The sequence below is a fragment of the Sciurus carolinensis genome, chromosome 7 (assembly GCF_902686445.1).
Source record: "Sciurus carolinensis chromosome 7, mSciCar1.2, whole genome shotgun sequence".
NCBI lineage: Eukaryota > Metazoa > Chordata > Mammalia > Rodentia > Sciuridae > Sciurus > Sciurus carolinensis.
In genome coordinates this window covers 154640246-154666786 of record NC_062219.1, presented here as the reverse complement: position 1 = coordinate 154666786, position 26541 = coordinate 154640246, and the positions used below count along the sequence as shown (strand labels likewise).

The 26541-nt window shown below is 47.3% G+C and overlaps 1 protein-coding gene across 1 annotated transcript; it reads right to left on the bottom strand.

The window, feature by feature from the left end:
- Positions 1-1957: 1957 nt before the first annotated feature.
- On the bottom strand, positions 1958-13764 carry LOC124988680 (butyrophilin subfamily 3 member A3-like). Its single transcript, XM_047558362.1, has 10 exons — positions 11747-13764; positions 9283-9412; positions 8700-9047; positions 7186-7467; positions 6003-6203; positions 5847-5867; positions 5736-5762; positions 4377-4403; positions 3947-3973; positions 1958-3605 (listed from the first exon to the last, which is right to left on the bottom strand). The coding sequence occupies exons 2-10, from the start codon at positions 9362-9364 to the stop codon at positions 2905-2907; spliced, it is 1716 nt and encodes a 571-aa protein (XP_047414318.1). The 5' UTR covers positions 9365-9412; positions 11747-13764; the 3' UTR covers positions 1958-2904.
- Between the last annotated feature and the right edge of the window lie 12777 nt (positions 13765-26541).

The following is a 26541-nucleotide window of genomic DNA, read 5'->3' as shown; positions in this document are numbered from 1 at the left end:
TTTAGGACTACAATAATGCATTTATTTTCAAGAGAATAAATTTCACAGAACACACAGCAGAAGTTGATAGTGGGCCCACAAAGGAACCAAAGTTGGGGAAGTTACTCAAACTCTTTCCATCTTGAAACCTTCTCTCTGCACCTCTGGCTCCACTTTCTCTCCCACTTTCCTCTCTTTCTGTGTCACACTGTGAGTAGACATGTCTTCCAATAGCTCCCACTCCTGCCTGCTACAGGGGTAGCAGGTTACGTGTTCACATGGATGTCCTCTGGACTTACCAGGGTCAGGTGAACATCCAGACCCAGGCCATGTGCTAGGCAAGAGGGCCATATGATATGATGGGTATTGGGGAACAGGAGGTCACGACTGCTGGATGGACGGGGCAGAGGATCTCTCACCATGGGATGCAGGAGGGCAGATCAGCCTTAGTGTTTGCTACACTCTCGGCGGAAGAGCCATATGAACCACTGCTGTTGATGCCATCTCTCCTCTCAGCCCACCTCAGTTCACCATGACCCCAGGCAGATATTCTTCTGCAAGGATAGCAACTGCTGACCTCAGGTGCCTCCCTGTCCTCTGTCCAAGAGTTTTCTCCAATGCTTGTGATATTTGCTTTTTGCAAATACAGAACCCAACCTAGAAGTGCAGCAAAATTAACAGTCTTGGGGGCAAATTCAACCAATTCAAGCAAAGGAGGACATGGAGTATGGATAAATATTCCAGGATCCTGATCCCTTAGGAGGATTCTGAAGTCTACCCCACAATTTCACATGAAATTTCACAATTTCACATGGTTTCTTAGAAAGTCCTGGGGAGACTGAGTACAGTTGAGCACATGGTGACTGACTTTCTAAGGTCCTTCAAATCATTTCTTGCTTAATTGTCTTTCTCCTTTATGTCAAACTTTATTTCTGTACTTGTGATTGCTGATCACTTCCCAAATTAAAATACGCTAGATGTATAGTGCCTCCACTCCCAATGATGTCCGCCCTCCACTCCCAATGATGTCCGCTGTGAAACTTGCATATGTGATATGTTACTTGGCAAAAGGAACCTTCTGGGTAGAATTAAGATCATGAACCTTAGAGATATTATTCTGAATTATCTGGGTGGACTCAGTCTTATCACATGGGTCCTTAAAAGAAGACAATAGAGCCAGAGAGATACAAAGGGAGAAGGGCCAGGAGAAAGGGGAAGAGTTACTCAATCTGCTGTTGCTGATTTGAAGGTGGAAGGTGGGTTCCAGGAGCCAGAGAGGGACAGCTTAAGTGACCTCCATGCTATCTGCAAGGAGCTGAATTTATTATCACTGAACTACATTCCTTGTCTTTTAAAAATGTTTTATCTTGAGACAGTCTTGCTAAATCATCCAGACTGGCCTTGAATTTGGGGTCCTCCTGCCACACCACACTTAGCTTATGCTTAATCTTTTAAAGAAATGCTGATAGATTTTTAGAGTCCTAGATATTGACATAGAAAGGACGATATTTAGACCTGAACCAAAATTTCCCAAATGAACAGTTGATTTTTTTTTTTTTTGAGCATTTTCCTTCATTTGTGTTCCTCTGGTGAGGCAGCCTGCCTGAAAGTACCCCTTGGAATGAATGCAGATGGAGAAGGTAAAAGAACCATTCAGGGGAGAGTTAATGTGCTCAAGGGGCTGAGTTCTGCCAACAGTCTGAGTAAGAAGAAAACAGATTCTTCCCTGGTGCCTCCGAGGGCACACAGCCTGAAGACACCTTGAGTGCAGCCCAGTCAGACTGCAGTGCACTCTGACTGTAGACTGTGAGGTGCCGAAGTTGGGTTAGGTCTCCAAGTTCGTGGTAGTTAATTATGGCAGCAAGAGAAAACTAAGGCAAGGACTGCGTGCACATGTGGCAGTGGAGCAAACTGGGGAGCCCGCGAGTAGGGTGGGTGTGCGGATCACGTGGCGAGGTATGCCAGCATGCAGACAAGCCCAGTTGAACAGCGGGGTCACCAATGCATTTATTGAACAAACAGAACTTGAGGACCACAGCTGGGCAGAGACAGAGGTGAGCCTTAGCAGTGCCAATCTGAGGTGCTCCTCCTCAGTGCTCACCAGTTAAAAGAATGTTGGTCCAACACCCCAGGGAGCCAGGGTGCATGGCCCCTTTCCTGGAGATGGACTGCAGCACAGAGAAAAACCCAGGAAGCTCTTCTGGCTTCTCCTTCCCTAATTTTTATTTCATGGACAAACTTGATTAACTGTGGTTCCCAGAGATCACAGTTATGGAAGATTAGTTCTGGCTCCATGGTCATGCATAGCATTTACAGGGCAGGCCATCTGTGCCCCATTATCAGTTAAGGATGTGTCCCTGGGTCTTGTATGATAGGGCTTTTTCTGTGAACTCATCCCCTGGGCCAAGTCACCCAGCAGAGCCACCCAAGCAGTGCTGGCGAGAAACCAAGCAGGGTGTGACCTCTACACCAGGTACAGTGATCCATGGAGGGGAACCTCAGGGTTACTCCTGGGCCCTTTCATGGGGACAATCTGGCTGGAAGGGAGGAACAGGCTGGTGTGGGGACAGATGTTGACCATCTCTCATTGCACAACTTACTGCTTGAATCATCTGCTAATTCACTTTGCCTTGTCTCAACTTCAAAATGAGAACACCTCACAGGGCTGTTTGAGAATGAAGTGAGTGAGGTCCACCTGAGGCGGCTCTCAGAGCACAGCCCGTTCCAGGTTCTGACAGATACTGTTCAAATTCCAGCTGTTGTTCACGAGTCACAGCATCTTTGGAAAACTCATTCACTTTCTACACACAAATTTCCTGATCTATACAAGAGGGTCAATAAAATGGCACTGAACTAGAGGAATCGTCTCACAGAACAGCTGAACTGACATTGGTAAAGTGCTTGGAGCAGCGTGTGCAGGTAGCTTTACAGCTGTAGTGGGCGGCTGAGGGGGAGACCCTCAGCTCCAGGTGGGGCGGGGAGAAGTGGAGCCCTGACCTCTGCCTGAGGCTCCTCCCTCCCGTTAGCTAAGTCCGAGGTCACTGGGGTTTCTGGGGAAAGGCCAGGCACTAGGTCAGAAACAAGGGGCCTCTCCATTCCTTTCAGCAGTGGGCAAATGGTCAGGGCAGTGGGCTCCACAGTCAAAATTCTAAAAACAGGCCACAGAGGCCCAGAGAAGGAGGAGTGCGGGAAGGTGTAGATGTGAGAGCCATCCACTGCATTATAGAATGACACCTCTCCAGCCTCATAGTCCAGGAAAACCCCCACCCTGGTGGGGGGCTCACAGAGGGTCAACTTGGTCCTGGGTTCAGTGAGAGCCCGATAGTCATGCCCACCAGACAAGCCCATTGTCCAGAATCCATTCTCAGGTGTCATTTTAACCCAGCATTTCTTCTCCACCTTCTCCCCACACACCCCAACATGCCATTCTTTCCTGTCCCCAACTTCCACCTCCCAGTAGTGTCTCCCGGAGGTGAAGTTCTCACGGCCAAGCACACAGTAATGCCAATCAAATCTTTCAGGGTTGTCCGGCAGATTTTGCCGTTCCTCTGCCCGCTGCAGACTCTTCTTGTCCTCAGAAACAAGGAGGATGGGGTTTGCTGTGTCAGGATCCAGAACCACATTTGCTGCAGAGAGTTGAAGGGTGTGTCTGTGGGGTCAGTCACTTTTCCTGTTCCTCAGAGCCTCAGCATTCAAGATCTGAGCCTTGAAGAGGCCTGAGTCCACAGCCCACCATCCCTTGCCTGCCCTGATTGTGACTCTAGTTAATATCATGAGGAAAAGTTCCAGGGGTCTTGTGTCCAACAGAAAGAGAGGGTGAAATGAGGGTCATATGGGAACTGAAGTTGCCCATCTGGAACTTTCCTTCTCAAATGGACTTTACTTCCTCAGATCTCAAGAGTTAGAAAAGAAAAAGGGAACATAGTCCCTTAGGTTCTTGTCCTAGGAAACACAGTGACTGACTTACCAGCTTGGAAGAGAGCTGCCTTCCATTCTGGAAAAAAAAAAAAAAAAAAAAAAAAAAGGAGACAGAGATAAGGAAAAGGTCAATATTCCTATTAACTGTTCTCATCAAATCTTTCTTCTCTCTCTTTATTCAGAGTCTCTCCACTTTCTCTTATCTACAGCTCTCATGGCTCAGGGGTAGGTAGCACTTTCTCAAAAGTGGTGGGATCTCTTCCCTGGGCAGCATGTCCAAGCTCTGCCAAGGGCTGGCATGTTTGCCAGCAGGTGAGGGGTCACTCATAGGCTCTGAAAGTAAAGGGAGTACTCCCACCAAAGATGAGCCTGGGGTTAGAACGGATTATAACTACAGGGAACATCAGTGGTAACAGCAGAGTAAAGGCTGAAATGCTTAGGGCACCCATGCCAGAAAGCTCAGTTTTAGGATCACTCACCAGCATAGGCTGAAGACTTTGCTCCACCTGCAAGGGAAGAAAAGCAGGGATGTCTCCTGAGCTCTGCCGTGGCCGGAACTTGGAATCTTGCACACATATCCACGCACATCTAGACATGGTGCCACCTCCACTCGGGTACAGGAGGACATATGTACAAAGTGGATGGACTGGACCACGTCAGGAAGGGTTCTCACAGTGCCTGGGTCATGAAACAGAACCCCCAAATTACTGACAGCCCTTGAACTGTCAAGAGTTCTGGGTACAGGCAGGAAATTTTATTTATGGTCCATGAGTGGAGAAAGGGAGCCACACTCTAAGGGCATTGCTGGGACTATGTGGTGAGAGTTCACACTGTCACCAGAGTGCTCCTGGAGAGAAAGACTTCCAGGAATCAGGGTGCCACCACTTTCCTTCCCTGATTTGGGAATGGTTGGATCTGTCATGTCAGAGGTGAATGAGTTTAAGGTCACCTGGAGGGTCCACATGGGATCCAGCCCAGATCTAGCGGGTGTGGAGCATACCCTTGGACCTCTGGGGGCATGTGGCAACAGGAGGACTGGCAGCTGGGACATGGGATCACCTCTAGGCTCTGACTTTTGTGAACAAGCAGCATCCGGCTGCACAGAGGGCTGGCAGTATTTGGGGTTCCATATGGTGACCCAGTCACCCTGAGAACCCTTCCTGATGCGTCCAGTCCATCCACTTTGCACACAGGAACCTTAGTGGAGGCGTCATCATGTCAGGATGTGTGTGTGTGTGCAAGATTCACTTACCTTGGTCGGTATTATTTTCTGCTTTCTTCTGAATAGAATTTTTCAAACTTAATACAATTTCAGGGACTCTTCTGTTCCGCTTTTGTTTGCACTGCTGGTGACTGAGCCCAGGGCCCAGAATTGCTCTACCAGTGAGCTGGATCCCCAACCGCCCTCAGGAACTGAGTTTTGAAAACAGTTATAATAAACCTGTAAGAACTGAGCCACTCTAGTCATTCCTGTCCAGGCATGACACTTTCCCCTCCTTTCTCCCGATTTTCTTATTTCTCATGATCTTCCATTCTTTTCTTCTCAGCAGTCTGTAGTTTTTGTCTATCAACTAGTGAGCTTCCTCGAACAGAGAAGGCCGCTCATACTCTGTTCATTCCCCTGCCCCCTTTCTTTTCCGTGTGTGTATGTGTGTGTGTGTGTGTGTGTGTGAGAGAGAGAGAGAGAGAGAGAGAGAGAGAGAGAGAGAGAGAGAGAGAGAGAGGGCAAGCACATAAAGGACCATTCTGACCCCTGGGCAGGAGTTAAAGGCTGCAAAGTGTCCCAGCAGGGAGTGAGTCTTAGATTTTAATCCAGGGAAAAAGACAGAGTCACTCACGAGCCATGTACTGGATCCTTCTCCACTCTGCAATGGAAAGACAGGCAAGAGTCACGGGGTGCTTGAAGCAGGAATGGGGAGACATGTCTGGGTCTCCAGGTAGGAACTTACTGAGTTCATACTGGAGCTCCTCTGGAAAATAAGCAGAAAGATAATGACATTAGGGACGAGGTTTTATTTAATTTTAAAAACAATCCTACAACGACCCAGCTCCCAGCTCCGGGGCGGAATGGGACGAGGCTCCCAGCTCCCTCCTGGGTCACCCACCTTTCGCGCGGCTCTCCTGCTCCTTTTCCGCCTGTGCCTTCTCTCTCCGCACTCGCTCCTGCGCTTTCTCTAGGGACAGAGCCTTGTTTTCTTCCCACTGTCGCCACAAGAAGTACCCGGCCCCCGCGAGGAGCAGCAGCAGGATGGGCAGGGTCCCGGCCAGGGCGGCGATCCAGGGCCGCGCGCTGGAGAAGAAGGGGTCTGCAAGCGAGGGAGCGAGCAGTGGTTAGGGTGTGGCGGTGTGATGCAAGGGCACACAAATAGGGTTGCACGCACTGCCCTGCGTCCTGCTGCCTCTGCCCTGCAGTGATCTTGGAGGCCCTCCCGTGTCAGCCCGGCCACGCGTCTTCCTTCGCAGAGGTGCGCGTGCCCTGGCGTGGACGTCGCTGCCAGCGAAGATCTGCACTGTTCCTAACCGTGCGCAGCCGGTGCTCTACGGAGTAACCTAGCACACGCCGTCCTGCCGCTGTCTCCCAGAAGAGGAATTCTGGATCAATGATTGGTAGTTGGACAGATATCGCTATGAAGCCCGGGTTAGAGGTAGTGCTGGTGCACACACCCCAACCAGCCCAGCAGACCAGCCCACGCTGAGCCCGTCCTCCCCTGTTCCTGCCCCTGGCCTTGCTTGTCCTCCGCCTCCATTTTCTTTTCTTTTCTTTCTTTTTTTTTTTTTTTGGCCAGTCTCATAAGTGGAAAAACTTTTAATCCGTGTTTCTCTGATGAATGAGTATATGCACCTGTTTCGAGGGCTTATTTCCTTTTCTGAGGGCTAATAATTCATGTCCTTTGTTAATTTTTCTACTACATTGTCCTAAATCTCCCTCTATTTTAATGTTAGGTTTTTTCCTTTATGATGTGATATATTGTTATATATATATACATATATATATATATATATATATATATATATATATTCATCTGACTCTGCTTAAGGACCTTTTCTTTGCCACCCCCCATTCCCACCGCTTTGTCACCATTTCCGATAGGCAGGGAATGTGCAGTAAATGCAGATGGCAAAAACAGCTTTATGGGAGAGAGGAGCTCCCACCCAGCAAGGAGAAAGCTCGGGTCCCTGCTCTGGAGGTTGGGTCCACTGCAAACACCCAAGGAGAGACTCTGCACATTCTCCCTCTTTGAGTAGCCACAGTGCAGTTCGAGTCCCTGGGCTAAGCAGGGTACTAACCTGCGATGGAAATCCTGGCTGTCTTCTCCTGGCCAAGGAGGGAGTTTCTGATGGCACAGGACACCCCCTGTCCCGAGCCGCCTCTCAGGATCACCGGGGCTGCCACTGTGTACATGCCTGCTCCATCTGCAACTGCAGGCGCTGCTGCAGCTGGGACGGGCTTCCCCCTGGCATCTCTCCATTCTGCTTGGGGCTGGGGGTACCAGCCGGGGGACGTGCACTCCAGATGGATCCCTCCATCCTCGTAGCCCTTCATTTCAATGTGGAGATCAGAACCCAGTGCTGTGGAAGGAGAAGTCAGGCTAAACTCGAGCCTCTGTGGCCGGGAGGGCGTCAATGGGAATCATTTGCATTAGGTAACACAAGGAGAGTTCCATTCAGGAGTCGCTTCCAAAAGCAGGTCCTGGTGAGGAGAAACTGCAGGGACTAGGGCAGTGCCCAGGCCACTACTGGGGGATTGTGACTCTGAGGGAGGAGGAGAGGGAGCTTTACTGAGACCTAAGAGAAGACAAGCCTGCAACGAGGGCTTCTCCAGAGGGGCAGGACTTTGGCAGGGGAAAGCAACCAGCTGAGGTGACTGCAGGGATGGGGCCAGGAACAAGTACCAAGACCTGCCCTCTCCCTCCGCTGCTTCAGCCGTTGACCACACCCCACCAGAAGCCCCAGGCCAGAACTGTACTGAGGAAGAGAAAGGCCACCTGGACACCGGAACCCAAGGTCAGGGCGTGGTATTCTGCTGAACATGGGCGATTTCACAGAAGACTAACATCAGCCAATGGCACTGTGCCACTATGACAGACATGGAAGAAGCACAAGGCCACAGCACAACTGTGTCTGCATGTAAGGAAAAGCAAGAACATCGTTCCAACCACGACAACTAGACGCACTGTGTGCAGCAGGGACTCAGCCCAGTCACCAGTCAGAGCTCTAACTCGCCTCAGCTCCTTCTTCCCAGAGAAGATGTATTAAGGTTCCCACCACAAACTAACCATCTTCCCACTTTCCTGACAGCATCCGATCCGGAGCAGAGGCCTGTGTCTGCAAACCCTCCCCCAGGCCCTGGATACAGGCTACATTCCGTCTGTTCTCTCTAGCACCTTCCGACCCAGGCACCCCAGTTCCCCATGGTGTGTATTCTTAGCTGGAACAAATGACAAACTCAGCAGGTTTGACTACAGGTGTGTTTCTGGGGGTCACTGGCTACAGAATAGCGACAGATACGGTCCCTAAAGGTCAGCCTCCCAGGGCCCATGGCATCTGGCTGGAGGGGCTGCAGTGCCATCTGTACACAGTTAACCCTAACAGCTGTGTATCAGGCTATGCAAGAGATGATCTCTTGCCCTTCCTGTCCCTGTCCCCACTTCCCTTGTTAGAACCCTGGTGGCCAACAGGAGGGAGGCTTTCTGCAGGGAAACCTGGTCTTCCTCAGGGCCCCAGGGCAGATGGGCGGGATGACCTCACAGCATGTTCCCGCATCTACCCCAGGCCCCAGGGGACGACACTCAAAGGCTCACCTCCCACCTTCAGCTCCACCATGGCTTTCTCATAGAAGCTGCCATCCTGGAAATAACACAGGTAGCGTCCACTGTCAGAGGCTCTGACACTGTGTATTCGGAGAGTAGCCTTCCCTGCGGCGAGGCCGTCTCTCAGGACCGAAGTTCTCCCTCGGTACTCTGCTATCTGTCTGTCTTCCACTTGCTGTCCGTCTGCATACACGGATACCACCTGCCTAAGGCTGGACCTCACCCACCTCAGCTCCATGGTCTCGGCGCTCATCGCCGGGGACAGGTGACAGGGCAGATCAGCATCTTCACCCGCCACAGCCACGATGGGCCCAGAGGGTCCTATCACAGCAAACTGAGCTGGTCAGCAAAAGAAGGAAACGACATCAGAGGGTGTTGTGTGGGGGTCGTGAAAGCAGCGGGCTTCTCGGGCAGGGGTGGGCACGGTCCTCACAGAAGCCTCGTCTCTTAATGGCTTTCGAACCTTCGGTTTGGGATGGAACTTCCAGGGGTGAGAAGGAGCCAGAAGCTGTAAGTGGCATTGATGGTGACTGTCAGCTTCAGACACACTGAAGCAGTGCCTGTCATTCCTTACCTGAGCACGGTGTGGGCCACTGGACCAAGAGGAGGCAGGCGAGGCGGAGCACAGGGAGAGCCGGGGAGCGCCATGAGTCCATCAGGGCTGCATGTCAAAAGACAGCAGAAGCGGGGGCAGAAACCATGGCCTGGGAGAAGACACAGGGTTCTTGTTGAAGCCTCCATCTCCCCAGAGCTAACTCAAGCCTCCAGACCTAATTTTCTTCACTGCTAAAAGTGCCTGCCCTGGAGTCTCTTGATCTTTCAGTTTCAAAATAGAAAATCACCAGCGTGTATGTGTTAAACACACATGTTATCCCATTAGGAAATCCTTGCCTTTACCTTCTGGAAATATTCAGTCCCATGGCTTCTCCTGATAGAGCCAGGCCCACCCTCCATGTCCCGCTCTGATTAAGGCAAGACCTCCTAGCTGGCCTCCCTGCTTCCACTTGTGCCCAGTTTTGGTTTGCCAGCAAAGACAGCTTGATCCTGTTTGCCCTCCCAGCTGCCCAGTGGATGGCCCCAGAGAGCCAGCTCGAGGTTAGCCAGGTCACACAGGGCTGAGGATGTGGTCTAGCGCCCTCCCTGTCTCCTCTGCCTGCCATGTATCCCCTCCTTTCCTGGAGGTGAGAGTGAAGGGAGTTCTGGCAAAAGGCTGGAGGCTGTGCCTGGCTTGGAGCACACCCCTAGAACCCAACCCACTGCCAGCACCAAGGTCAAACCTCAGCCCAGAAGGCCTACCCCTGGCGGGGCCCTGGAGTCATTCACGGCTGAACCTACCACTTGTCATCACAATCCACTGATCAGGAGAGCCAGGAGTAGGAGATGGGCCAGCCCCTGCTTTCATTCAGTCATTTAACAAATATTTACCAGGCACCCAGTGTGTGCCAAGCGCACTCCGTCAACTGCCAGGGACCAAAAAGGGCTAGACAGGAGGGGGCGGTGTAGCACACCCCCATGTCTCTGCTGGCCTCTCTTCCCCTCTGGGCCCGAAGGCTCCTGCTATAGTTTGGATAGGGTCTGAGTGTATCTCCCCCCCAGCATTAGTGCGTTGAAACTTAATTTCCACTGCGAGGAAGTGAGTGGGTGGAAATTTAATCTGATTATGGTGCTTAGAGGGTGGAGGCTTTGGGAATGATCAGGGTTAGATGATGTCATCAGGGTGGAGCCCCCATAAAGGAATCCAGGTGACTTTAAGAAGAGGGAGAAAGAGACCGGGTCACTCTTGCCATGTGATGCCCTACACCACCTTGGGACTCTTGCAGCAAAAAAGCCTCATAAGATACAGCCCTTGAACCTTCAGGACTGTGAGCTAGATAAACTTTTCTTTACAAAGTATCTTGTCTCAGTTATTTTGTTATAATCATGAAAAAGACCTATGTGCCCTAATTGGACACATCTTCTACTCCTCAAAACAACTCTTTGTGTAGCTACAGAGGTTAAGATAAACTTTTTTTCAGTCCCTGAGCTAAAGATTCTCTGCAGTCCTCAGAGTTTTCATTTTTTTTAGGACATTGTTTTTTCTTTCTGATTACAGACAATTTTGAAATAATTTCTAATGGTAATCATGTACTTTGTGGGAACATATATATTTGGGAAGCATTTATACTAAACAAAGATTTATGTTTGAGGCAGTCAAAAGTATCTACAAGGGCAAAATGTAGATACGACTTAAATAGCACAAATAAATTAAGGGCTAAGAAGACAAGGGCGCATTTACACAATGTAATAGCTTGCAGCCCATTGCAAAATATACTGTACGTTTTGGTAGAATTAAGAATGGAAAGAGAAACAGACACTACCCACAGTAGATACCAAATAAGGTGTAATGTATGAATCTAATGTTAAAGTCATAACAAAAACTCTTCATCAACAACATGATTTCTAATGCCTGAAAGCAACTTTCTTCTGTGGTTGGACCATGAATTGTTCGTCCATTTCCCAGTCCTGTTTGTTGATTAACACTTTCTATACTACAAATAGTTCTATAATGAACATCTTCACACATAAATCTGTAAGGCAAACCTCTTCAGAATCTTAGAACGCATACCTGAGGGATGCGTTTAAGGGAAGGGACCATTGCTTCTTTCTGACCATAATATAGCCCCGCCCCCTTTTTTGAAGGTGCTAATCACTGAGCCACATCCCCAGTCCTTCCTTAATTTTTATTTTGAGGCCCCAAGGGCCTCACTGAATTTCTGAGGCTGGCTTTGAACTCCATCCTCCTGTCTCAGTCTCCTGCGCTGCTGGGATTAAAGGGGTGCAGCACCGCCCAGCCTGATCATACCACCTTAAGAATGTGCAGCCGGCAGGTTTCCTCCGGTAACTGCCCCTCCCTCCCCCAGGCCTAACCTCTGCAGGCGCTGCGCCCACACCGCCTCCGGCAGTGCAGGACCTCGGCCCTTCCTCCGCGGGCTTCTCTTCTTGCCTCTGACTGTTCCAGCCCCTCTCCTTCCTGCCTCCAATCGGTCGCCTCCACTTACCTCTTGGCCCTCCGGTCTGAAAGTCACAGTCTCCTGGGCAAAGGCAGTCCACAGCGCTCCTCTTTTCTGCGGAGCTAAGCCCCCGATCTGGAAGGGAGCAGAGGGCGTCTGCCCTCCTCCAGGAGATGCCGGTCTCTGGAGCACTAGTGTTCTGATTGGCTGAGAGTCGTGTTTGTCGTCTGTTGCTGGGCGGCGACCTTGAGGGGAGGTTAGAATTCAAATGCAAACTCATCGGATCGCACCACTTCGAGGAAAAGTGCCCGCCTGCCTCCCGTATGTCTGTTGCTCCGCTGTTTATCTAGCTAATCTCCAACACTGCTTGCGTGAGATTGGTATTCCTCTGTGTTCATCTGTTATGTCTCTTATATCATGGTAGAAATCTCAGCAGAACTGGGTGGGAAAACAGATGTTGAGTGTGTAAACACAGAAGAAGGGATGTTACTCAAAACATTGCTGCGCAGTTTACCCACCACCTTGCCTGTGGACTGAGGAGATGGTCTTTAACCGCGGGGCCAGATGGAAGTCTGGAGGGAGGGAAGAGCAGGCACGTTGCTCCCTTTAAGTCACCTCCAAGCGCAACTGGGATCCCTTAGCAGGCAATACAGTTTGCTGGTTTCTAGAGACTGTGCCGCCAGTGACTCCTGGTCATGCCTGACGTTTTCTGGGAAATCCTTATCTGGGTGTTTCTGAGCTGCTTCACTAGCCCCGCAGGTCCTTGTTCGTGCTAAACTGAATTTTCATGCGAATTTGTTCCTCACTCTGCCAGCAGATCACTAATTTGCTGAGGTTATGTTCTGGACAGGCTGGTGGAGCAGGCTGGTCCTACTTAGGGCCTCTCTAGACACTTTATTTGGGACGTAAGTCAGTGATGGAAGCCCTCAGCAATCAGATGTAACCCAGGCTGAAGAATCTGATGGTCGCAGCAGTTTGAGTTTGGCTTCTGGGGTTGAGATGACTGCTGCAACTTCCCTTCTCCTTAGATTTGATTTCCTTGGGTACTGTAATGTGTCCTTCCCTCTTGTGGACAGGGGATGCCAATGGTGAATGGAGTCAGCGGTTAGTAGGTAGAAATCGTGGGGCAGCATTTCACCCAGAGATCCTTTAGGAAAGGCTCAGCTGGAAGATTTTTATACTCTCCCACTGCCCTCCTCCTTCTTTCTTCCTTCAGCTAAGAGCATGCACTTTGGTGCTAGTGGTGCAGCAGCTGATACTGCAGGTTATTGGTGACGAGTTCTGCTTCCTCAGTGCTGAAGTTTGAACATGAGAGAAGCACGCCGAGGCAAGCACATAGAGCAGGTTTTATCCAGGAGGGAGAAGCGGGCCATGGCTGGTGTCCTGGCATCCCAAGAAGAGAGGGCGCCCTGCCCCTCTTATAGACTGAAGTTCCTTTGTTCTGCCTACCCCACTTATCTCTCTCCTTCCTGCCTATGCGACTAGGCCCAGGAGATGCTGGTGAGGTGGCCAACAATGGGAAGCAGATGGGCAGTGGGTAGGGTCAAATGAGTGACCCAGGCAGGAAGCAGCCCAGGGTCATGAACTAACTTCCTGCCCGCAGTCTTTTGGAAGGGGTAGTGCAGGCAGGTAATATCAGTGATCAGAGGGCTCTGGAGACATCACATTCCAATCTCCCAGGGGCCGTCTCCAACTTCCTGGATCCAAACTGGCCTCCATTTCCTGGATCTGACAGGATCATCTGTCTACACTAACTGCCTGTCTTTAATTCTGGCTTCACAGCTGTCTTGCAGCCAGGGGGAAAACTTGAGGGTGGAAACCACATGCCTCAGCTCACAAGAGTGGAGAGAGAAGCAGGCTGGGGCTTCTGAGCTGCGGGAGCAGCTCTTCAAAGGCTTCACTCCAGGTGTGCTTGCCTCCAATCCCCTACCAGACCTGTGTTAACATTCACTTGTTAATTTGGGAGATAGTCATCTCCTAGATCCTCCCTCTGTGGAGCAGAGAGCGCTCAGGGTAATCTTGTTCTCTGCCCCCAGGTTAGGGAAGGGGAGAGGGAGAAGAGGGGAAGGAAAACTTGTTCCTTTTTTTTTTTTTTTTTTTTTTAAACTTGTTCCTTTTAAAAATAAGCCTCAGAGTTGAGTTCAAAAGGGCAAGTGGACACTGTTAACATTTCCCCACTGTCAATTTCTGCATTCCATTTCTATGGAAAAATGGGCTCCGGACATCTCCAAGCTGCTTCCTGCTGAGAGAGGCGAAGTAGAGGGAAGTGACCCAAAGTCCTTGTTTCCTGTCAGGTGGGGCATGGTCAGTTAGGGGTTTTCAACCTCACAGCAGTCCAGCGGTCCAGTGTGGCAGTTGGCAGGTGACTGAACAAGATGTGCATAGGGCGAGGTTCATGCTAGGATAACAACAAACAAGACAGCAAACGTTACTTTTCTGGTAAACAATCAATACAAAAGAAATTAGTATTTCAGCTAGTTTCTGAAACAGGACAAACTTATGTCTCTGGAGTCCTTTGTGATTGTTAGTTATTAGGCATTTCCATATAAGAAGCCTTCCTTTACAGCCTCCAGTTTTGCTTACTTTTGGTAAGGCTGACACAAGTGTACAGTTTAAGTTGTGTTAAAGACATTTTTCCCTTTTAGTTGTACCGTGCTCAGGCAATACTCTGCTGCCAGGTATTTAAGACCAAGCTGGCAAGCTGGTCAAAATTGACCTTGTCCCTATTTCTTCTTCTTCTTCTTCTTCTTTTTTTTTTTTTTTTTTTTTTTTTTTTTTTTTTTTTTTTTTTTTTTTTTTGCGGTGCTGGGGATTGGAGGCAAGCATTCTACCAACTGAGCTATCTCCCCAGCCCCCTATTTCTTCTTTTTCCTTTTTGTAAAATATATTTTTTAGTTGTAGGTGGGCATAATACCTCTATTTTATTTTTATGTGATGTAGAGGATTGAACCCAGGGCCTCATGCATGGTAGGCAAGTGCCCTGCCACTGAGCCACAACCCTAGACCTGTCCCTACCTGTTCTTAAGAGTCAGCTGAGATTCCTCAGAGATCACTTTTGGGGATGTGTGTAAAGTCACTGGCTCCTTTAGGTTTCCTTTACCAGTTGTGCCATGTACCAGGATGGTTCAGGTCAGGGTCTTGATGACCATATGTGATTTCTCTTGGAAGCATCAGGGACATTTCTGTCTACACTGACCCCCCTCTTTGCAGAACGTGCATCATCAGTTGGCTTTCTGTTCTTCAGGGTCCTCTAGGTCTTCCTGATTGTCAGATCAGGTGACTCACCAGAGTTTCAGAGACCTTAAAGGGGTCCCTCCTGTCATTCTCTGGGTCCTGCTGACCTTATAGGGCAAGGGCCACATATTGGCTGCTTTTTCCTTGGCCCTTTTACTTCCTTGACTTTGGCTTCCAATTTTTTGGTTTTAAACACCAAGCAAGCCAGTTTCACCAGTCTTAAAGAGGAAGTAACAGGTTATAACTTCAATACCTATAATTTTACAGTCATTTACCCCTTTTATTTAATTGGAGTCTGTATTAGTACTGGAAGTCAGCTTTACATCCTGTCTGTCCTCTGTAGATGATGGCCTGTTATCACTCATTATTAACTCAGGTTTTTATATTAGAAGTTATATTTCTGTAAGGCACTAGCAGATAACAGTTAAAATTTACAAGGAAAATGCAAAATGAAATCAACAATAGCAAAAGCACACTCAGTTTGCATTGTTAGGGTCCAGTTCTGACTGATCCCCAGAAAGTCAAAGCGGACACATGGTAATGCAAATCACACAATGAGGTTTTATTTAAAGCAAGGTCGAGCCTGGACCACAACCAGCCTCTCAGACTGTTACAATGGCTGAGTGGGGAGTGGCCCCGAGGGGCGAGAAAGCGCTCTATTTAAGAGTTTTTTTAGTATTCACCCACAAGGACCTGTACATTATTGGTTAACATTCGGACAGCTAAACATTTGTCCTCTTTTGGTTTGGTCCCTCCACTTTATTTGAATCTTATTGGGTCCCACCAGAACTGAATGGTCCTGGAGGGAGCAGGGAGGAGGGAAGGGGTGAACTATGCAGGAGAGGGGTCAGGGCTAGGCCCCCCTGTCCCTGATGGATAAGGTTTCCAGGCAGCTGCACATTCCTCAGATAGATATCTCTGAACAGCCTTGATAAGCCCGGGGGCCCAGCACATCCTGTTTGCCCTGTATTGGCCCTCGAGGCGCCGCTGGGGTTGCTGGCATCCTCAGTGTTTTCGAACCCTTTTCCTGGGGTGTTACAGGCCAGTTCACGAAATAGCTTGTTTATACAAGATGGCTGCACCAATGTCACCCCATTCTCAACAGCATAACAGCTATGGTCCAAAAACATTATTTTTTTATAACCCCAAACTTTACTTAGTTATATTATATTTCCTGTTTATTTTGATATCACAGTAATTTTTATAACAAAAATCACTCTTTTGAACACAACTCTAAATGAACTGAAGTCTAGCCTATTTTGGAGCCATTCTAGTAAGGTGGGGCAGAGCCTTACCCAGGTAAGGCAAGGCCCTTCACAAAAAACACAGTACAACGTTACACCTGAAACATGAATCAAAGAAAAGCTAAGAGAGCTTTTAACTCTTTTTTGTGGGAAAGTGGCAAAATGTTTGCATATTTTACGATATTGACCTTTAAATAGATCAGGCTCTCATTGTCTTTTAAAAAATACATTTAAATTTCTACCCCAGTGTGAAAGAATAACATAAAATTATACATATGTCTTAGGTCCAGTTACAGAACATTAAATGACATAAATTCCAATTTGATTTATTATTTCTGTAAGATTTAAAATTACCATTTTAGGGCAACTTTAGTTTGGAGAACACCACCTTGGTGAAATGCTCTTCCAAGCTTTGTATTTTAAAACTTGTATACTAGAAGAACATGAGTATACTTAATATACAAAAAACTAATTGTGTCACCACTACACAGATGTCCTTATATTAACTAGGTTTAATTTTCACAGTAAAATTCAGAATCCACAGATATTTACCAGCTTGCAGAGTTTAGCAGTACTAGCAAAAATCAAGGATAGCTTTAAATCTCTTATACACTTAGAGAAGCATGTTAATAATCAGAATTATACTGATGATGGCAAAACCAGGCCTAGTTGTGAAATGAAATTACAAGAACATTATGGTCAGTTCCCCTTCCCTCTCTTAGCCTTTCTCCAGGAAGCCTAGTTAACCTTGGGTCCCTACCTTTTGTATTGTCAATAACTGCCCTAAGAGTCTGACTACTTCCTCCTGAAATGTAATAGACATCTATGAAAACAGCTGTTTCTTCTTCTCTGTTCTGTGAGCAGCTTTATGCTACAGACACTGCACAGGCCTTCAGCAGCAGAGATTAGGAGTTTTTTTTTAAAAGAGGGAAAAGCCCCAATGATAAGATGGATCTAAGATGATGTCAAATAACCTATAAATATTGTGAGAAACTGTGGATCAGACTCAGAATTTTGGAGTGCTAATCTCCTCTGGGCCCAACGGCATAAAATAAAGCTTGGTTTTTCCTACTTTTCGAGTGTCATCTTCTTGTTTCCACCACAGAAGCAGACAGATAAAAGTCAGTGTTTTAAATGGCAGTGTTGCTCTTTTATGCCAGATGCAATGTATAAAAGAGAGCACTCATGGCTTAAACTGAAACGAACTTTCATTTTAGACACTTTTGTAGAACACTTAGATAAGGTTCAGGTATATTTAGTTTCAGATGTATAATATCTCTAATCACATCTACTTAGGTTATTCATGAAAATCAAGCCTGGTTAAGATCTTAAGTCATCGATTTCTCTGACAAAGAAAAATCACAAAAGCAGTGGACATCACACTTTAGTATTTTATAGCTCTCTAGTCTTGCACAAATTGGTGCTCATCAGTGTGAGGTTTTCTAACAGGCAGAAGAGGCAAAGTAGGGTACCTGGCAAAGCTGACTTGTACAATTTAAACAACCGTCGGAAGAGAATAAGTGCCTCTTTCTTAAGGGTCATCCCAACCCCCCCCCCCCCAACTTCAGTGCAAGTTTCCTCCTAAAACAATCCTGGTCAAGAAACACTGACCCCTCTCTCAGGGTCCCTTGGCCTAAAGGCCTTACTCACTTCTAGCAGACCTCCAGCAAAACAGGTTCTGTTTTCTTTTCCTGAAAGGCACTTGCAAATAAAGTTGTTAATTTTGGGGTGAGTATGTTATCTGTACGTTTAATTTACACAACAAATTTTATCCCAGGAGAGGGATCAGACAGTCTGGCATATTTAAAAAATTGTGGCTCAAATCTTTTTTATTCCAGTTTGCACTCAACGGGTTGGAGCACAGGTTATTCTTTGACCAGTTTCCCTCATCATCATCATAATGCCATCAACTCTAAGTGAGCTCCCCACTGTCAATTGTACCCAGAGACTCTCTCTTTACATACCTATGTATCTAGGGCCCTCTGTCTAGTGAAGGTCACATTGACCACACAGAGATTGCTAGGGACCTGTCTTCAGAAATCGGCAGACCCAAGACACAGGTGCTGAATCATGGGGTCTCAGGGAGGTCTTTGCATTTTAACTCTGGGCAGCAGGCAAGGCTGCGCCCAGAAGTATCCCATGGCCAAATAGGGCAGACCTAAGAAAATGGGAAGACAATTTTGTCCAGGTTATAATTTTAAAATATTGGGACCCATTATTCCTTTCCATGTGATTGGCAGCTTTCATCTTTCATCCCCATTAATGGTCAGACAAATGAGTGTAATGAGCCCCTTTACATTTGCCTTTCAAATGTAGGGCAACCCTGCGAGGTTCCGCATTCCAGTCCACTCCTTTGTTCCAGAGTGGCAGGAAAAGGAAAATGGGGGTGAACCCAAATGGAGGTTACAAAAAATTCAGATTTAAGGACTAAAAGTACACAGCCAAATAGAAAGTCAGTAGCCAATTCAACAGTCTTTATACATTCCCAACGTCTGTACAGCGTATATTCAACAATCAGCCCCAACACCTTTTTATGTCTGCTCAGCACGGACTCTGATCAATGCCTTTATCCAGAAGCCTAAGTCCCTGAACTAGTATTCTTGAGTGGAAAGCTTTCTGCTAGTTTCCCCCTCCACATCACAGGTATAATACAAAGCTGCTCCCCCACCCTTTATGCTGCAGCCATTTCTCCCCCTCCCATCTTACAACCTGGACATCAGTCTGTGAACATCCTAGCTAGTTATTGGTCCACTAGTCAGCCTGTGAGCCCCCTTCTCAGCAATTGGCCTGATTGTTGTTAGCCCACAAAATTCCACTACTTAGGAGAAGCTCCTGCACCATTTTTTCTCTGTCTCTCTCCCAGCACCAAGAGCAGATGCTCTGGTCATCTGCCTAATTAGATCTCTGGTGTGAGTTCTGGTGTCCAGAGTGGCTTTCTGGGTGCTGTTGCTGGACAGCAACTCAGACCGGGCACCCAGAGCGCCTGCTCCCCTGGATTCAAGGGTCTGAGCTGCCTAGGGACCCGAGCTGAGTCGCATTTTTCTCACAACAGGAAGTTCCATCTTTTTCCCTTTCATTCAAAACTAATTTTATTTCTTTTATTTTAGTCCTCTGCTACCATCCAGGGATTTCATTCTTTGAACCCCTGAGACAAGAACCCAGAAAGAAAATCAGTGAGGCCAAATGCAGAAGGGGAGAACTGAGCCCTGTTCTCAAACTCCGATTTTATTCCCATGGGCAAAGAGTGGCTGGAAAGCAGGGTAGAGGCCAGGTTCTCTTTGCCCATTTCTCTATAGACCAAACAGATATCCTGGGAATTTCTTTCTCCTTTACCTCAGGACTGATGTCCTGGACCCACAGCACGGAGCACGGAGCATGTGATCTGCAGCTGCCTGGGGCCAGGCTGAGAAGTATTACTCAGACTGTCAGCACTGGGTAGAAAAGAATAAAAAAATATATTTTTTAAATCCTCCTTTGCTGTCCTACTATACTCACCGATTTGAGGTAGCACCTTTTTGCATCCAACTTAGTTTTTTCCTGTTAAGTCTCCTTATTATGTAACTGCATACATGCCTGTACATACAGAGTCTTTGACAGGTCAACTACCAACTGCAAGACCATACAATGATTCAGAAAGCCATTCAAAGATCTGATTGTTACAGTAAAACATCATCTTATTTTTAGGTTTGTACCTATGGGTGACCCATTCAGCCAAGATCTTTCCCAAGAAACAACCTATAGGATCAACACAGTATTGCCCATGTCTTAAGGGGCTAGAAGCAAATACAAACAAAAGACAGACAAACAGAGAGGATCCCCAGAATCCCCGGGCCGACCGAGGCTGCTCAGTTGGACTTCACTAGATCCCCTGCCCTCCCTCCATACTGGTTCTGGGCATCAAGAGGAGCTGGGTTCAGTTTAAAGCAGAGTCCCCTCCCTACTGCTGCTACCAGAGGCATGGAAGGGGCAGAGGGAGGAAGAGCAGAATCAAAGCCCTGCCTCCAGGAGCCTCCGTGCTCAGGTTCACACCCCCACCCTGCATCTCCACTGTCCCCGGAGGCGCTCATAGCTCTCTGCTCCTCTGATGCCATCACTTTGGGATTCAGACGCTGTGTTGGCCAGAGCTTCAGTCAGGACTCTCCTTGCCTCCTGCATCTCAAACTGGGAGGTGGTCAGAGGTGGGTGAGCAGAACCTGAGCCAAGTGTTATACTCAGTCATCTCAGATCTGAGTCTGGCCAAGACGGGTCTCTGAAACAGGTTAGGATGGGGCCACCTCTGGACATGCACTTTTTTTTTTTTTAATTTATTTTTATTGTAAACAAATGGGATACATGTTGTTTCTGTTTGTATACGGAGTAACAGCATACCATTTGTGTAATCATACATCTACATAGGGTAATGGTATTTGATTCATTCTGTTATTTTTTCTTTCCCTCCCACCCCTCCCATTCCTCTTTTCCCTCTATACAGTCCATCCTTCCTCTATATGCCCCCCTCCCACCCCCCATTATGTGTCATCATCTGCTTATTAGTGAGATCATTTGTCCTTTGATTTTTTGAGATTGGCTTATCTCACTTAGCATGATAGTCTCTGATTTCATCCATTTGCCTGCAAATTCCATAATTTTATTATTTCTTTATGGCTGCATAATATTCCATTGTATATATATACCATAGTTTCTTTATCCATTCATCAATTGAAGGGCATCTAGGTTGGTTCCACAATCTGGACATGTACTCTTCCTTCTGCATTTGTGATGAAAGATAGCGATCATTTCAGGGAAGAAAGTCAAGTCTAGAAGTCAGGCCACATAGCTCAGTCCACACGGTCTCCACACTCACTATTGTGACCTGGCGAAGGCTTTTGAGGCCAGTGGTGTTGGCGAAATCCTACGTGCGTGCTGAGGAAAATGCAGGCTCTGGGAATGGAGAGCAAACCAAAAAAAAAAAAAAAAAAAAAAAACCCTCTCCACCAAAAAGCAAAACCGAATATGTATTAAAATAACCCTGCTTCCCCATCTCAATGCAAAATGCATGTGCTCAACACTGTCTGCTTTAGATCTACTGATAGTTGCAGAAAGGTGGCAACAGTGAAACAGGAAGCTTCTCTCGGGAGCAAGGTTGGATAGAACGAAGTCCCAAAAGCGTGCAAGTTTCTTGCTAGAAAAGAACTTCAGTGCAGGCAGGTGAAGTGCGTGAAAACCATGAAAATGAAGGTCCTGAGTTATTTAGACCAGGAAGGACAGATCAACTCTGAAGTCACCGACTATTAACAGCCTTGGCGAGCTTTGTGGGATACATGCCCTGCAAGTTCTCTTTAAAACCAGATTCTCAGTGGGCTAGCCCTGAAGTCCAACAGACCCAGATGCAGGTGGGGACTGTGCTTGTGACCATGGCGCTTGGCACTTCTTTATGTTTAAGAAGAAAATTAAATTCTGTCCTTGGATTCCACTTGGCAGCTGGGCCAGAAGTCCTCTGGCCAGTCCTTTTGCATATGGCTCCACACATCCCGGCTGGGTGGACTCTTCAGACCCACACCGTTTCACAAATGCCCTGAGCTAAGAGGAAAGATCCAAAGAGGAAGTGTGCTGGCTGTCTTCTGTCTTTTCTCTGCCCACCCCTTTGCTTCCTTGTCCCTCCTCTAAGAGGAACACTTAGTGATACAAATACAATTTAAGCTGGGGGCCCTTCCCAGGCCTGTACTTAATTTATATGCATAATTTTGCATTTTTTCTTAAAGAGGGCCCTGAAATTATATAAGCATTAGGTCCCGGTAAGACACTCTACCCTCCACCCCCTGCAAAGGCTGCATAACACACACAGCAAACCCCAGGCAAGCTAATGGGCTGCTGTGCTCTAGCCTGGGTGTTCTCACTAAAATGTGGATGCTACTCAGTTCTTGTGATGCTGCTCTCATCTGCTATGTTGCCCAGTTTGGTCATGAATTTGTGGGCTCAAGTGATTCTTCCACTTTGGCCTCCCAAGTAGTGCGGCGATAGGATTATGCGGCCACACCTGTCTATTCTTTATTGAACATGCAAGGTGTGCATATCGCTCAGAGAATTACCAGTTTTTATGACAAATATATCCCAAAATTTCAGTGATTTAGCCCACTAGCCATTGACTTTTTGCTCACATAATTATTGATGCACTTCTTCCCTCTGGGCTGGCAGGTTTCCTTGGTGTGACTCCTTTCTGCAGGGTGGTTCTCTGGGTGACCTTGGACTGACCCAGTTCTCCCCCATTTCTTGCTTGTAGTTCTGAAGAACAGTTGCAGAATGTTCTGGGAATGCCATATGTTGAGGTAGGAAGGAAGGACCTGAAACAGCCTGGGCCTTGTTCCCAGCTCCTGCAGTGAAGGGAAGACCTTGGTCAGGGAGGAACTGTTCAGGGCAGCCTTGGCTTTGGTCTCTCTCCTTGGAGGCAGGATGTCATTTGGAGATTCAGCCCAGTGAGTCTGAGGTTTCTGATCCAGGACATGCATGAGGGGCGAGTGTGGCTAAGACTCTGTTTCCCAGGGCAGCTGTCCAGAGTCTTGGGCACTAACCCACAACAGGATCCTTTTGTCCCTTGCTGTCCTGTCAGTGCAGATCTGCTCCACTCAACCTGCTGCAGAGAACGTTCTGTCTCCCTGGACTCAGGTTGGGGAGGAACATGTGGTGAAACTCCTTTGCAACACCTGTGCAGGGTGCAGGGAGGGTCCTGTCTGACAGAAGCACGGCTTTTCAGGAAAGCAGGAGGGACATTATCACCCCACAGCCAACTCAGGGCAGAGACATCAGTCTGCAATTGGATGATTTATAAGGAAGAATGACAAGTGGGATTTAGGTCACACCACCTGACTCCAGGGAGCAGTGAGCAGGGTCCGTGGGCTACTGCAGAGGAAGGAACAGAGAGCCAGGAGAGCACAGAATGTGATCCGCTTGTGGGCCCTTTATGCTTGCTCATGCCCAGGGTCAGAGGACTCAGGAATGGACAATCAAGTGGACCCGGAGTCCATCCATAAGCAACATGTGCACAATCTTCTTGTCGTTATTTCTTAAACAATACGTTAGTAAGGGCTTTTGCAGGACAGGAGACTCACTACACGAAGGAGACACCCAGGGAGGGTTTATGATATCAGGTTGGTGTGCTCGCTGGATAAAGCAACTTGAGACCCAAGTTTCTCGGGATCAAGGGCACAGTTAGAAATGGAACAAGTGTCTTAGGTCTCCACAGGAGTCCAGTGACCCTGTACGCCCATCAAGATGAAAGGGGAAAGAGAGAATTCAGAGTTTCCTGAAGCTCTTAGATACTGGAGGCCACAAGGCAATTTCTTCGGGTCCCCTTAGGGGAAATACAAAATTGGTGACATTAAGAGGATTGTGGATGAACAGAGTGACCCATGATCCTTATTTCCCTGGGATCTCTGGGTGTGGGTGACAGGTTCACACTGTAGAGTGTATTGTAGGCTTTGACATTTGGGCTGCTTGTGGCAGAGAATATCACCTTGCCTGGGGGGTGATGCCCCCTCACAGGTGAGAATTCAGGGACATGCCTCCTCCTGCTTGTCCTCTGGCAACCAGGCCCCATATGTTATTCAACCAAAGCCATATTGCATACTAATGGAGAGCAGGACAGACGTTCATTCAAGACTCTACAGATAAAAATGTTACAACCTACTCTGTTGCAACACAACATCCCGAGGCTTTCAGATCAGAGAAGCTAACAATGGACTGTAGTAAGTTAAATGCTAAGATCTACTGGACTAGAAGACAAAGAATATGTTCCAGATACAGTCAAGCAAGAGTTTTAACTCTGGAGGCACTGGCTGATAAAAGGTAGATTCAGCAAGTAGGAGGCCTCTCTGTAACAGACCTGGCAGGTGTCCCTTCTGGGTGTTCTCTTGACTTCCTTGGTCCAGGTGGCCAGCAAAGCCAGCAGTCTTGAATGGGGCCCTTTGAGGCACCAGCTGGACCCAGGCACTGCCTCTGAATCCTTTAGAGCCTGCTGGCTGGAATTACAGGTGTCCACAAACCCCATGCCTGTCGAGTGGGGTTTGGTAACAGAAAAGTGCCACCAGGGAGCATCAGCCTTTCAGAATTTGGACACTTATGCAGCCTGAGAGACCCTTTACACACGGCAACTCTTTACATGTCATACACCAAGTCCAGAGGGGGGATTAAAAAAATTAAACAATACCCCATGGCTGAATTGCTCTGCCCCCTACCCTTGGCCACTGATCAGAAGAATTATTTTAGGTAGGTCTGAGGTTCCTCACTTTGTGGATCTGAGCAGCATGATCATCTAAGCATGAAAGTGTTCAAATCAGGATGAACTCAGGGATGATTTTGATGGAGGGTAGCCTCAGGGATAAGATAAGTTTTTACTGGAAAAGATGTTTCCAATGTGCTTCCTACAGCCCAAGGTCCATGAGTTAGTCAGATAGTTTTTTATCTCACTCCTTTTATTCCACAAGTGGAAACAAAAGCCTTCAGATGCAATGTAAAACAAGTAGAGCAAACAGGTTCTTAAGCCAAAGGTAAATAATGATTCTGTCTCTCTCTGTGTCCCTCTCTCCAACCAAGGGTTTGGGTGTCTATACCCTGCCTTTCAGGCACTAGCTATTCCTTCAAGGATGCAAATGTGAAATAAATAAAGGCCTTGCTTTGCAGAGCTTGTCTGATTAGGAATAGGGCTAAAAAGTCCACAGGCCTCGGACAGATGTCTGAAACTGAGCCCCAAGAGAAACTAACCTGAGTACCAAGAGGAAACTGGATATTGCAAAGCTGAACTCAAATTCCACAACTGGCCTCAAGCACAGTCCCTTTTAGAGGCAAACACAAGTGGAGTTTAAAGGTTGGTGCTGTGCTAGGTGGACACTGAGCCTTATAGGACTCTGCCTTCCTCCTCTGCTGAAGATGACCAATTCGTTACTGGGATACCCCATGGCTGAGCTGCTCTGCCCGCTGACCTTGGTGGTGTGCGGTAGCAGATTCACTGGCTCCTGGCACCGTGTACACACTATCATGTGATGGCTGTACCAAATGCTGACGTTCCCACCAGCAATGCACAAGTGTTCCAATTTCTCCACAATTTTGTCATTACTTGTCTTCTGCACCTTTCTCTCCAACTCAGCGTTCAGTGATAGTGACTTCAGATCTGTAGCTCAACTCATCCATAATGGGAGGATTTCCACTATGAAAATGGATAAGCACTACACCAGGGTAGTATATTTCCTGGAGAGGTGGTTTTTAAGCTTTTATCAGCACACCACTGTCTGGAATGACCAGGAGAATAAGCTGCCCAGTGAAAAATCAATGTGAAAATCAACTGGCAGGTAAGAAAAGTCTTCACTTGGCTGACACTGGAAGAAGTCAGAAAGTCAGGCTAAAATTAGGTCACATCTAGAATGAAGTTCACAAGAACATGAGATTTGCAGAGTAGAATTTTCAGAATACTATCCATTTGTATATTTTACTCAACTTGGATTTTTAGCATGAGGAAGTAAAGTACAGAAGAGATCCTTAATAAGTTTAGTAGATAATCATGCATTATTAAATAAGGTAGTAATTTTTGGAATTTTGGAAAATTCGTGTATTTTCCATCATATCTGTAACATTGTGTGTGCTAATGATTCTAGTTACCTTGTCACCTGGTGCTTTATGAGAATGACATAGTTCTGAAGTTTAATTAAATTGAGGCACTACAACACAAGAGAAAAATGAGCTTTTTTGTTTAGTAGTGTATTAATGATACCAGTTGCTGTAACACAAAAATCCATTAAGTCTCAGTTTTTCGCTCTGATAAATATTGTTTCCCCTATTCAGGCAAAAACATCTCATGCAGGTTTTCTCTTTGTCTTCCCAGGAGGTACCAAGAACTCATTGAGTGACTCAGGCATGTAGGGCCATGGTGTCCTCCACTGCATATTCAGAGTTTGACAAGGAAAGAAAGCAGTCTTCATGGGACATTTTCCTAGACTAAGCCTAAAACAAACAATCCCTCCATACCAATGTAGAAGTCAGGACGTAATTTCTGACTGAGCTTTATTAAATTTATATGTGAATAAGGTAACACAAAGTGACTAGAAAGTCTGTGAAGAATGCACACAAATTTATATAGTAAAGCAAGAGAAAACATAGGCGAAATTTCCCTTTTCTCCTTGAGTGACAAGTGGGTGCAGCTTGCCATTGCTCTGTACCTCCCATGAGGGACTCCTGAGCTAATTTAGAGTTTGGTGCTTTCCACACCAGTGAACTGAAGGCCCATGACCTTGCATTACAAAGTTAGTCCTGACCTTGCGTGCAGCCTATTGACTCTCAAATTCTCATACTTCTGCACCAAAAGAAGGAATGCGAAATGCGAAAGAATCATCTTGTACT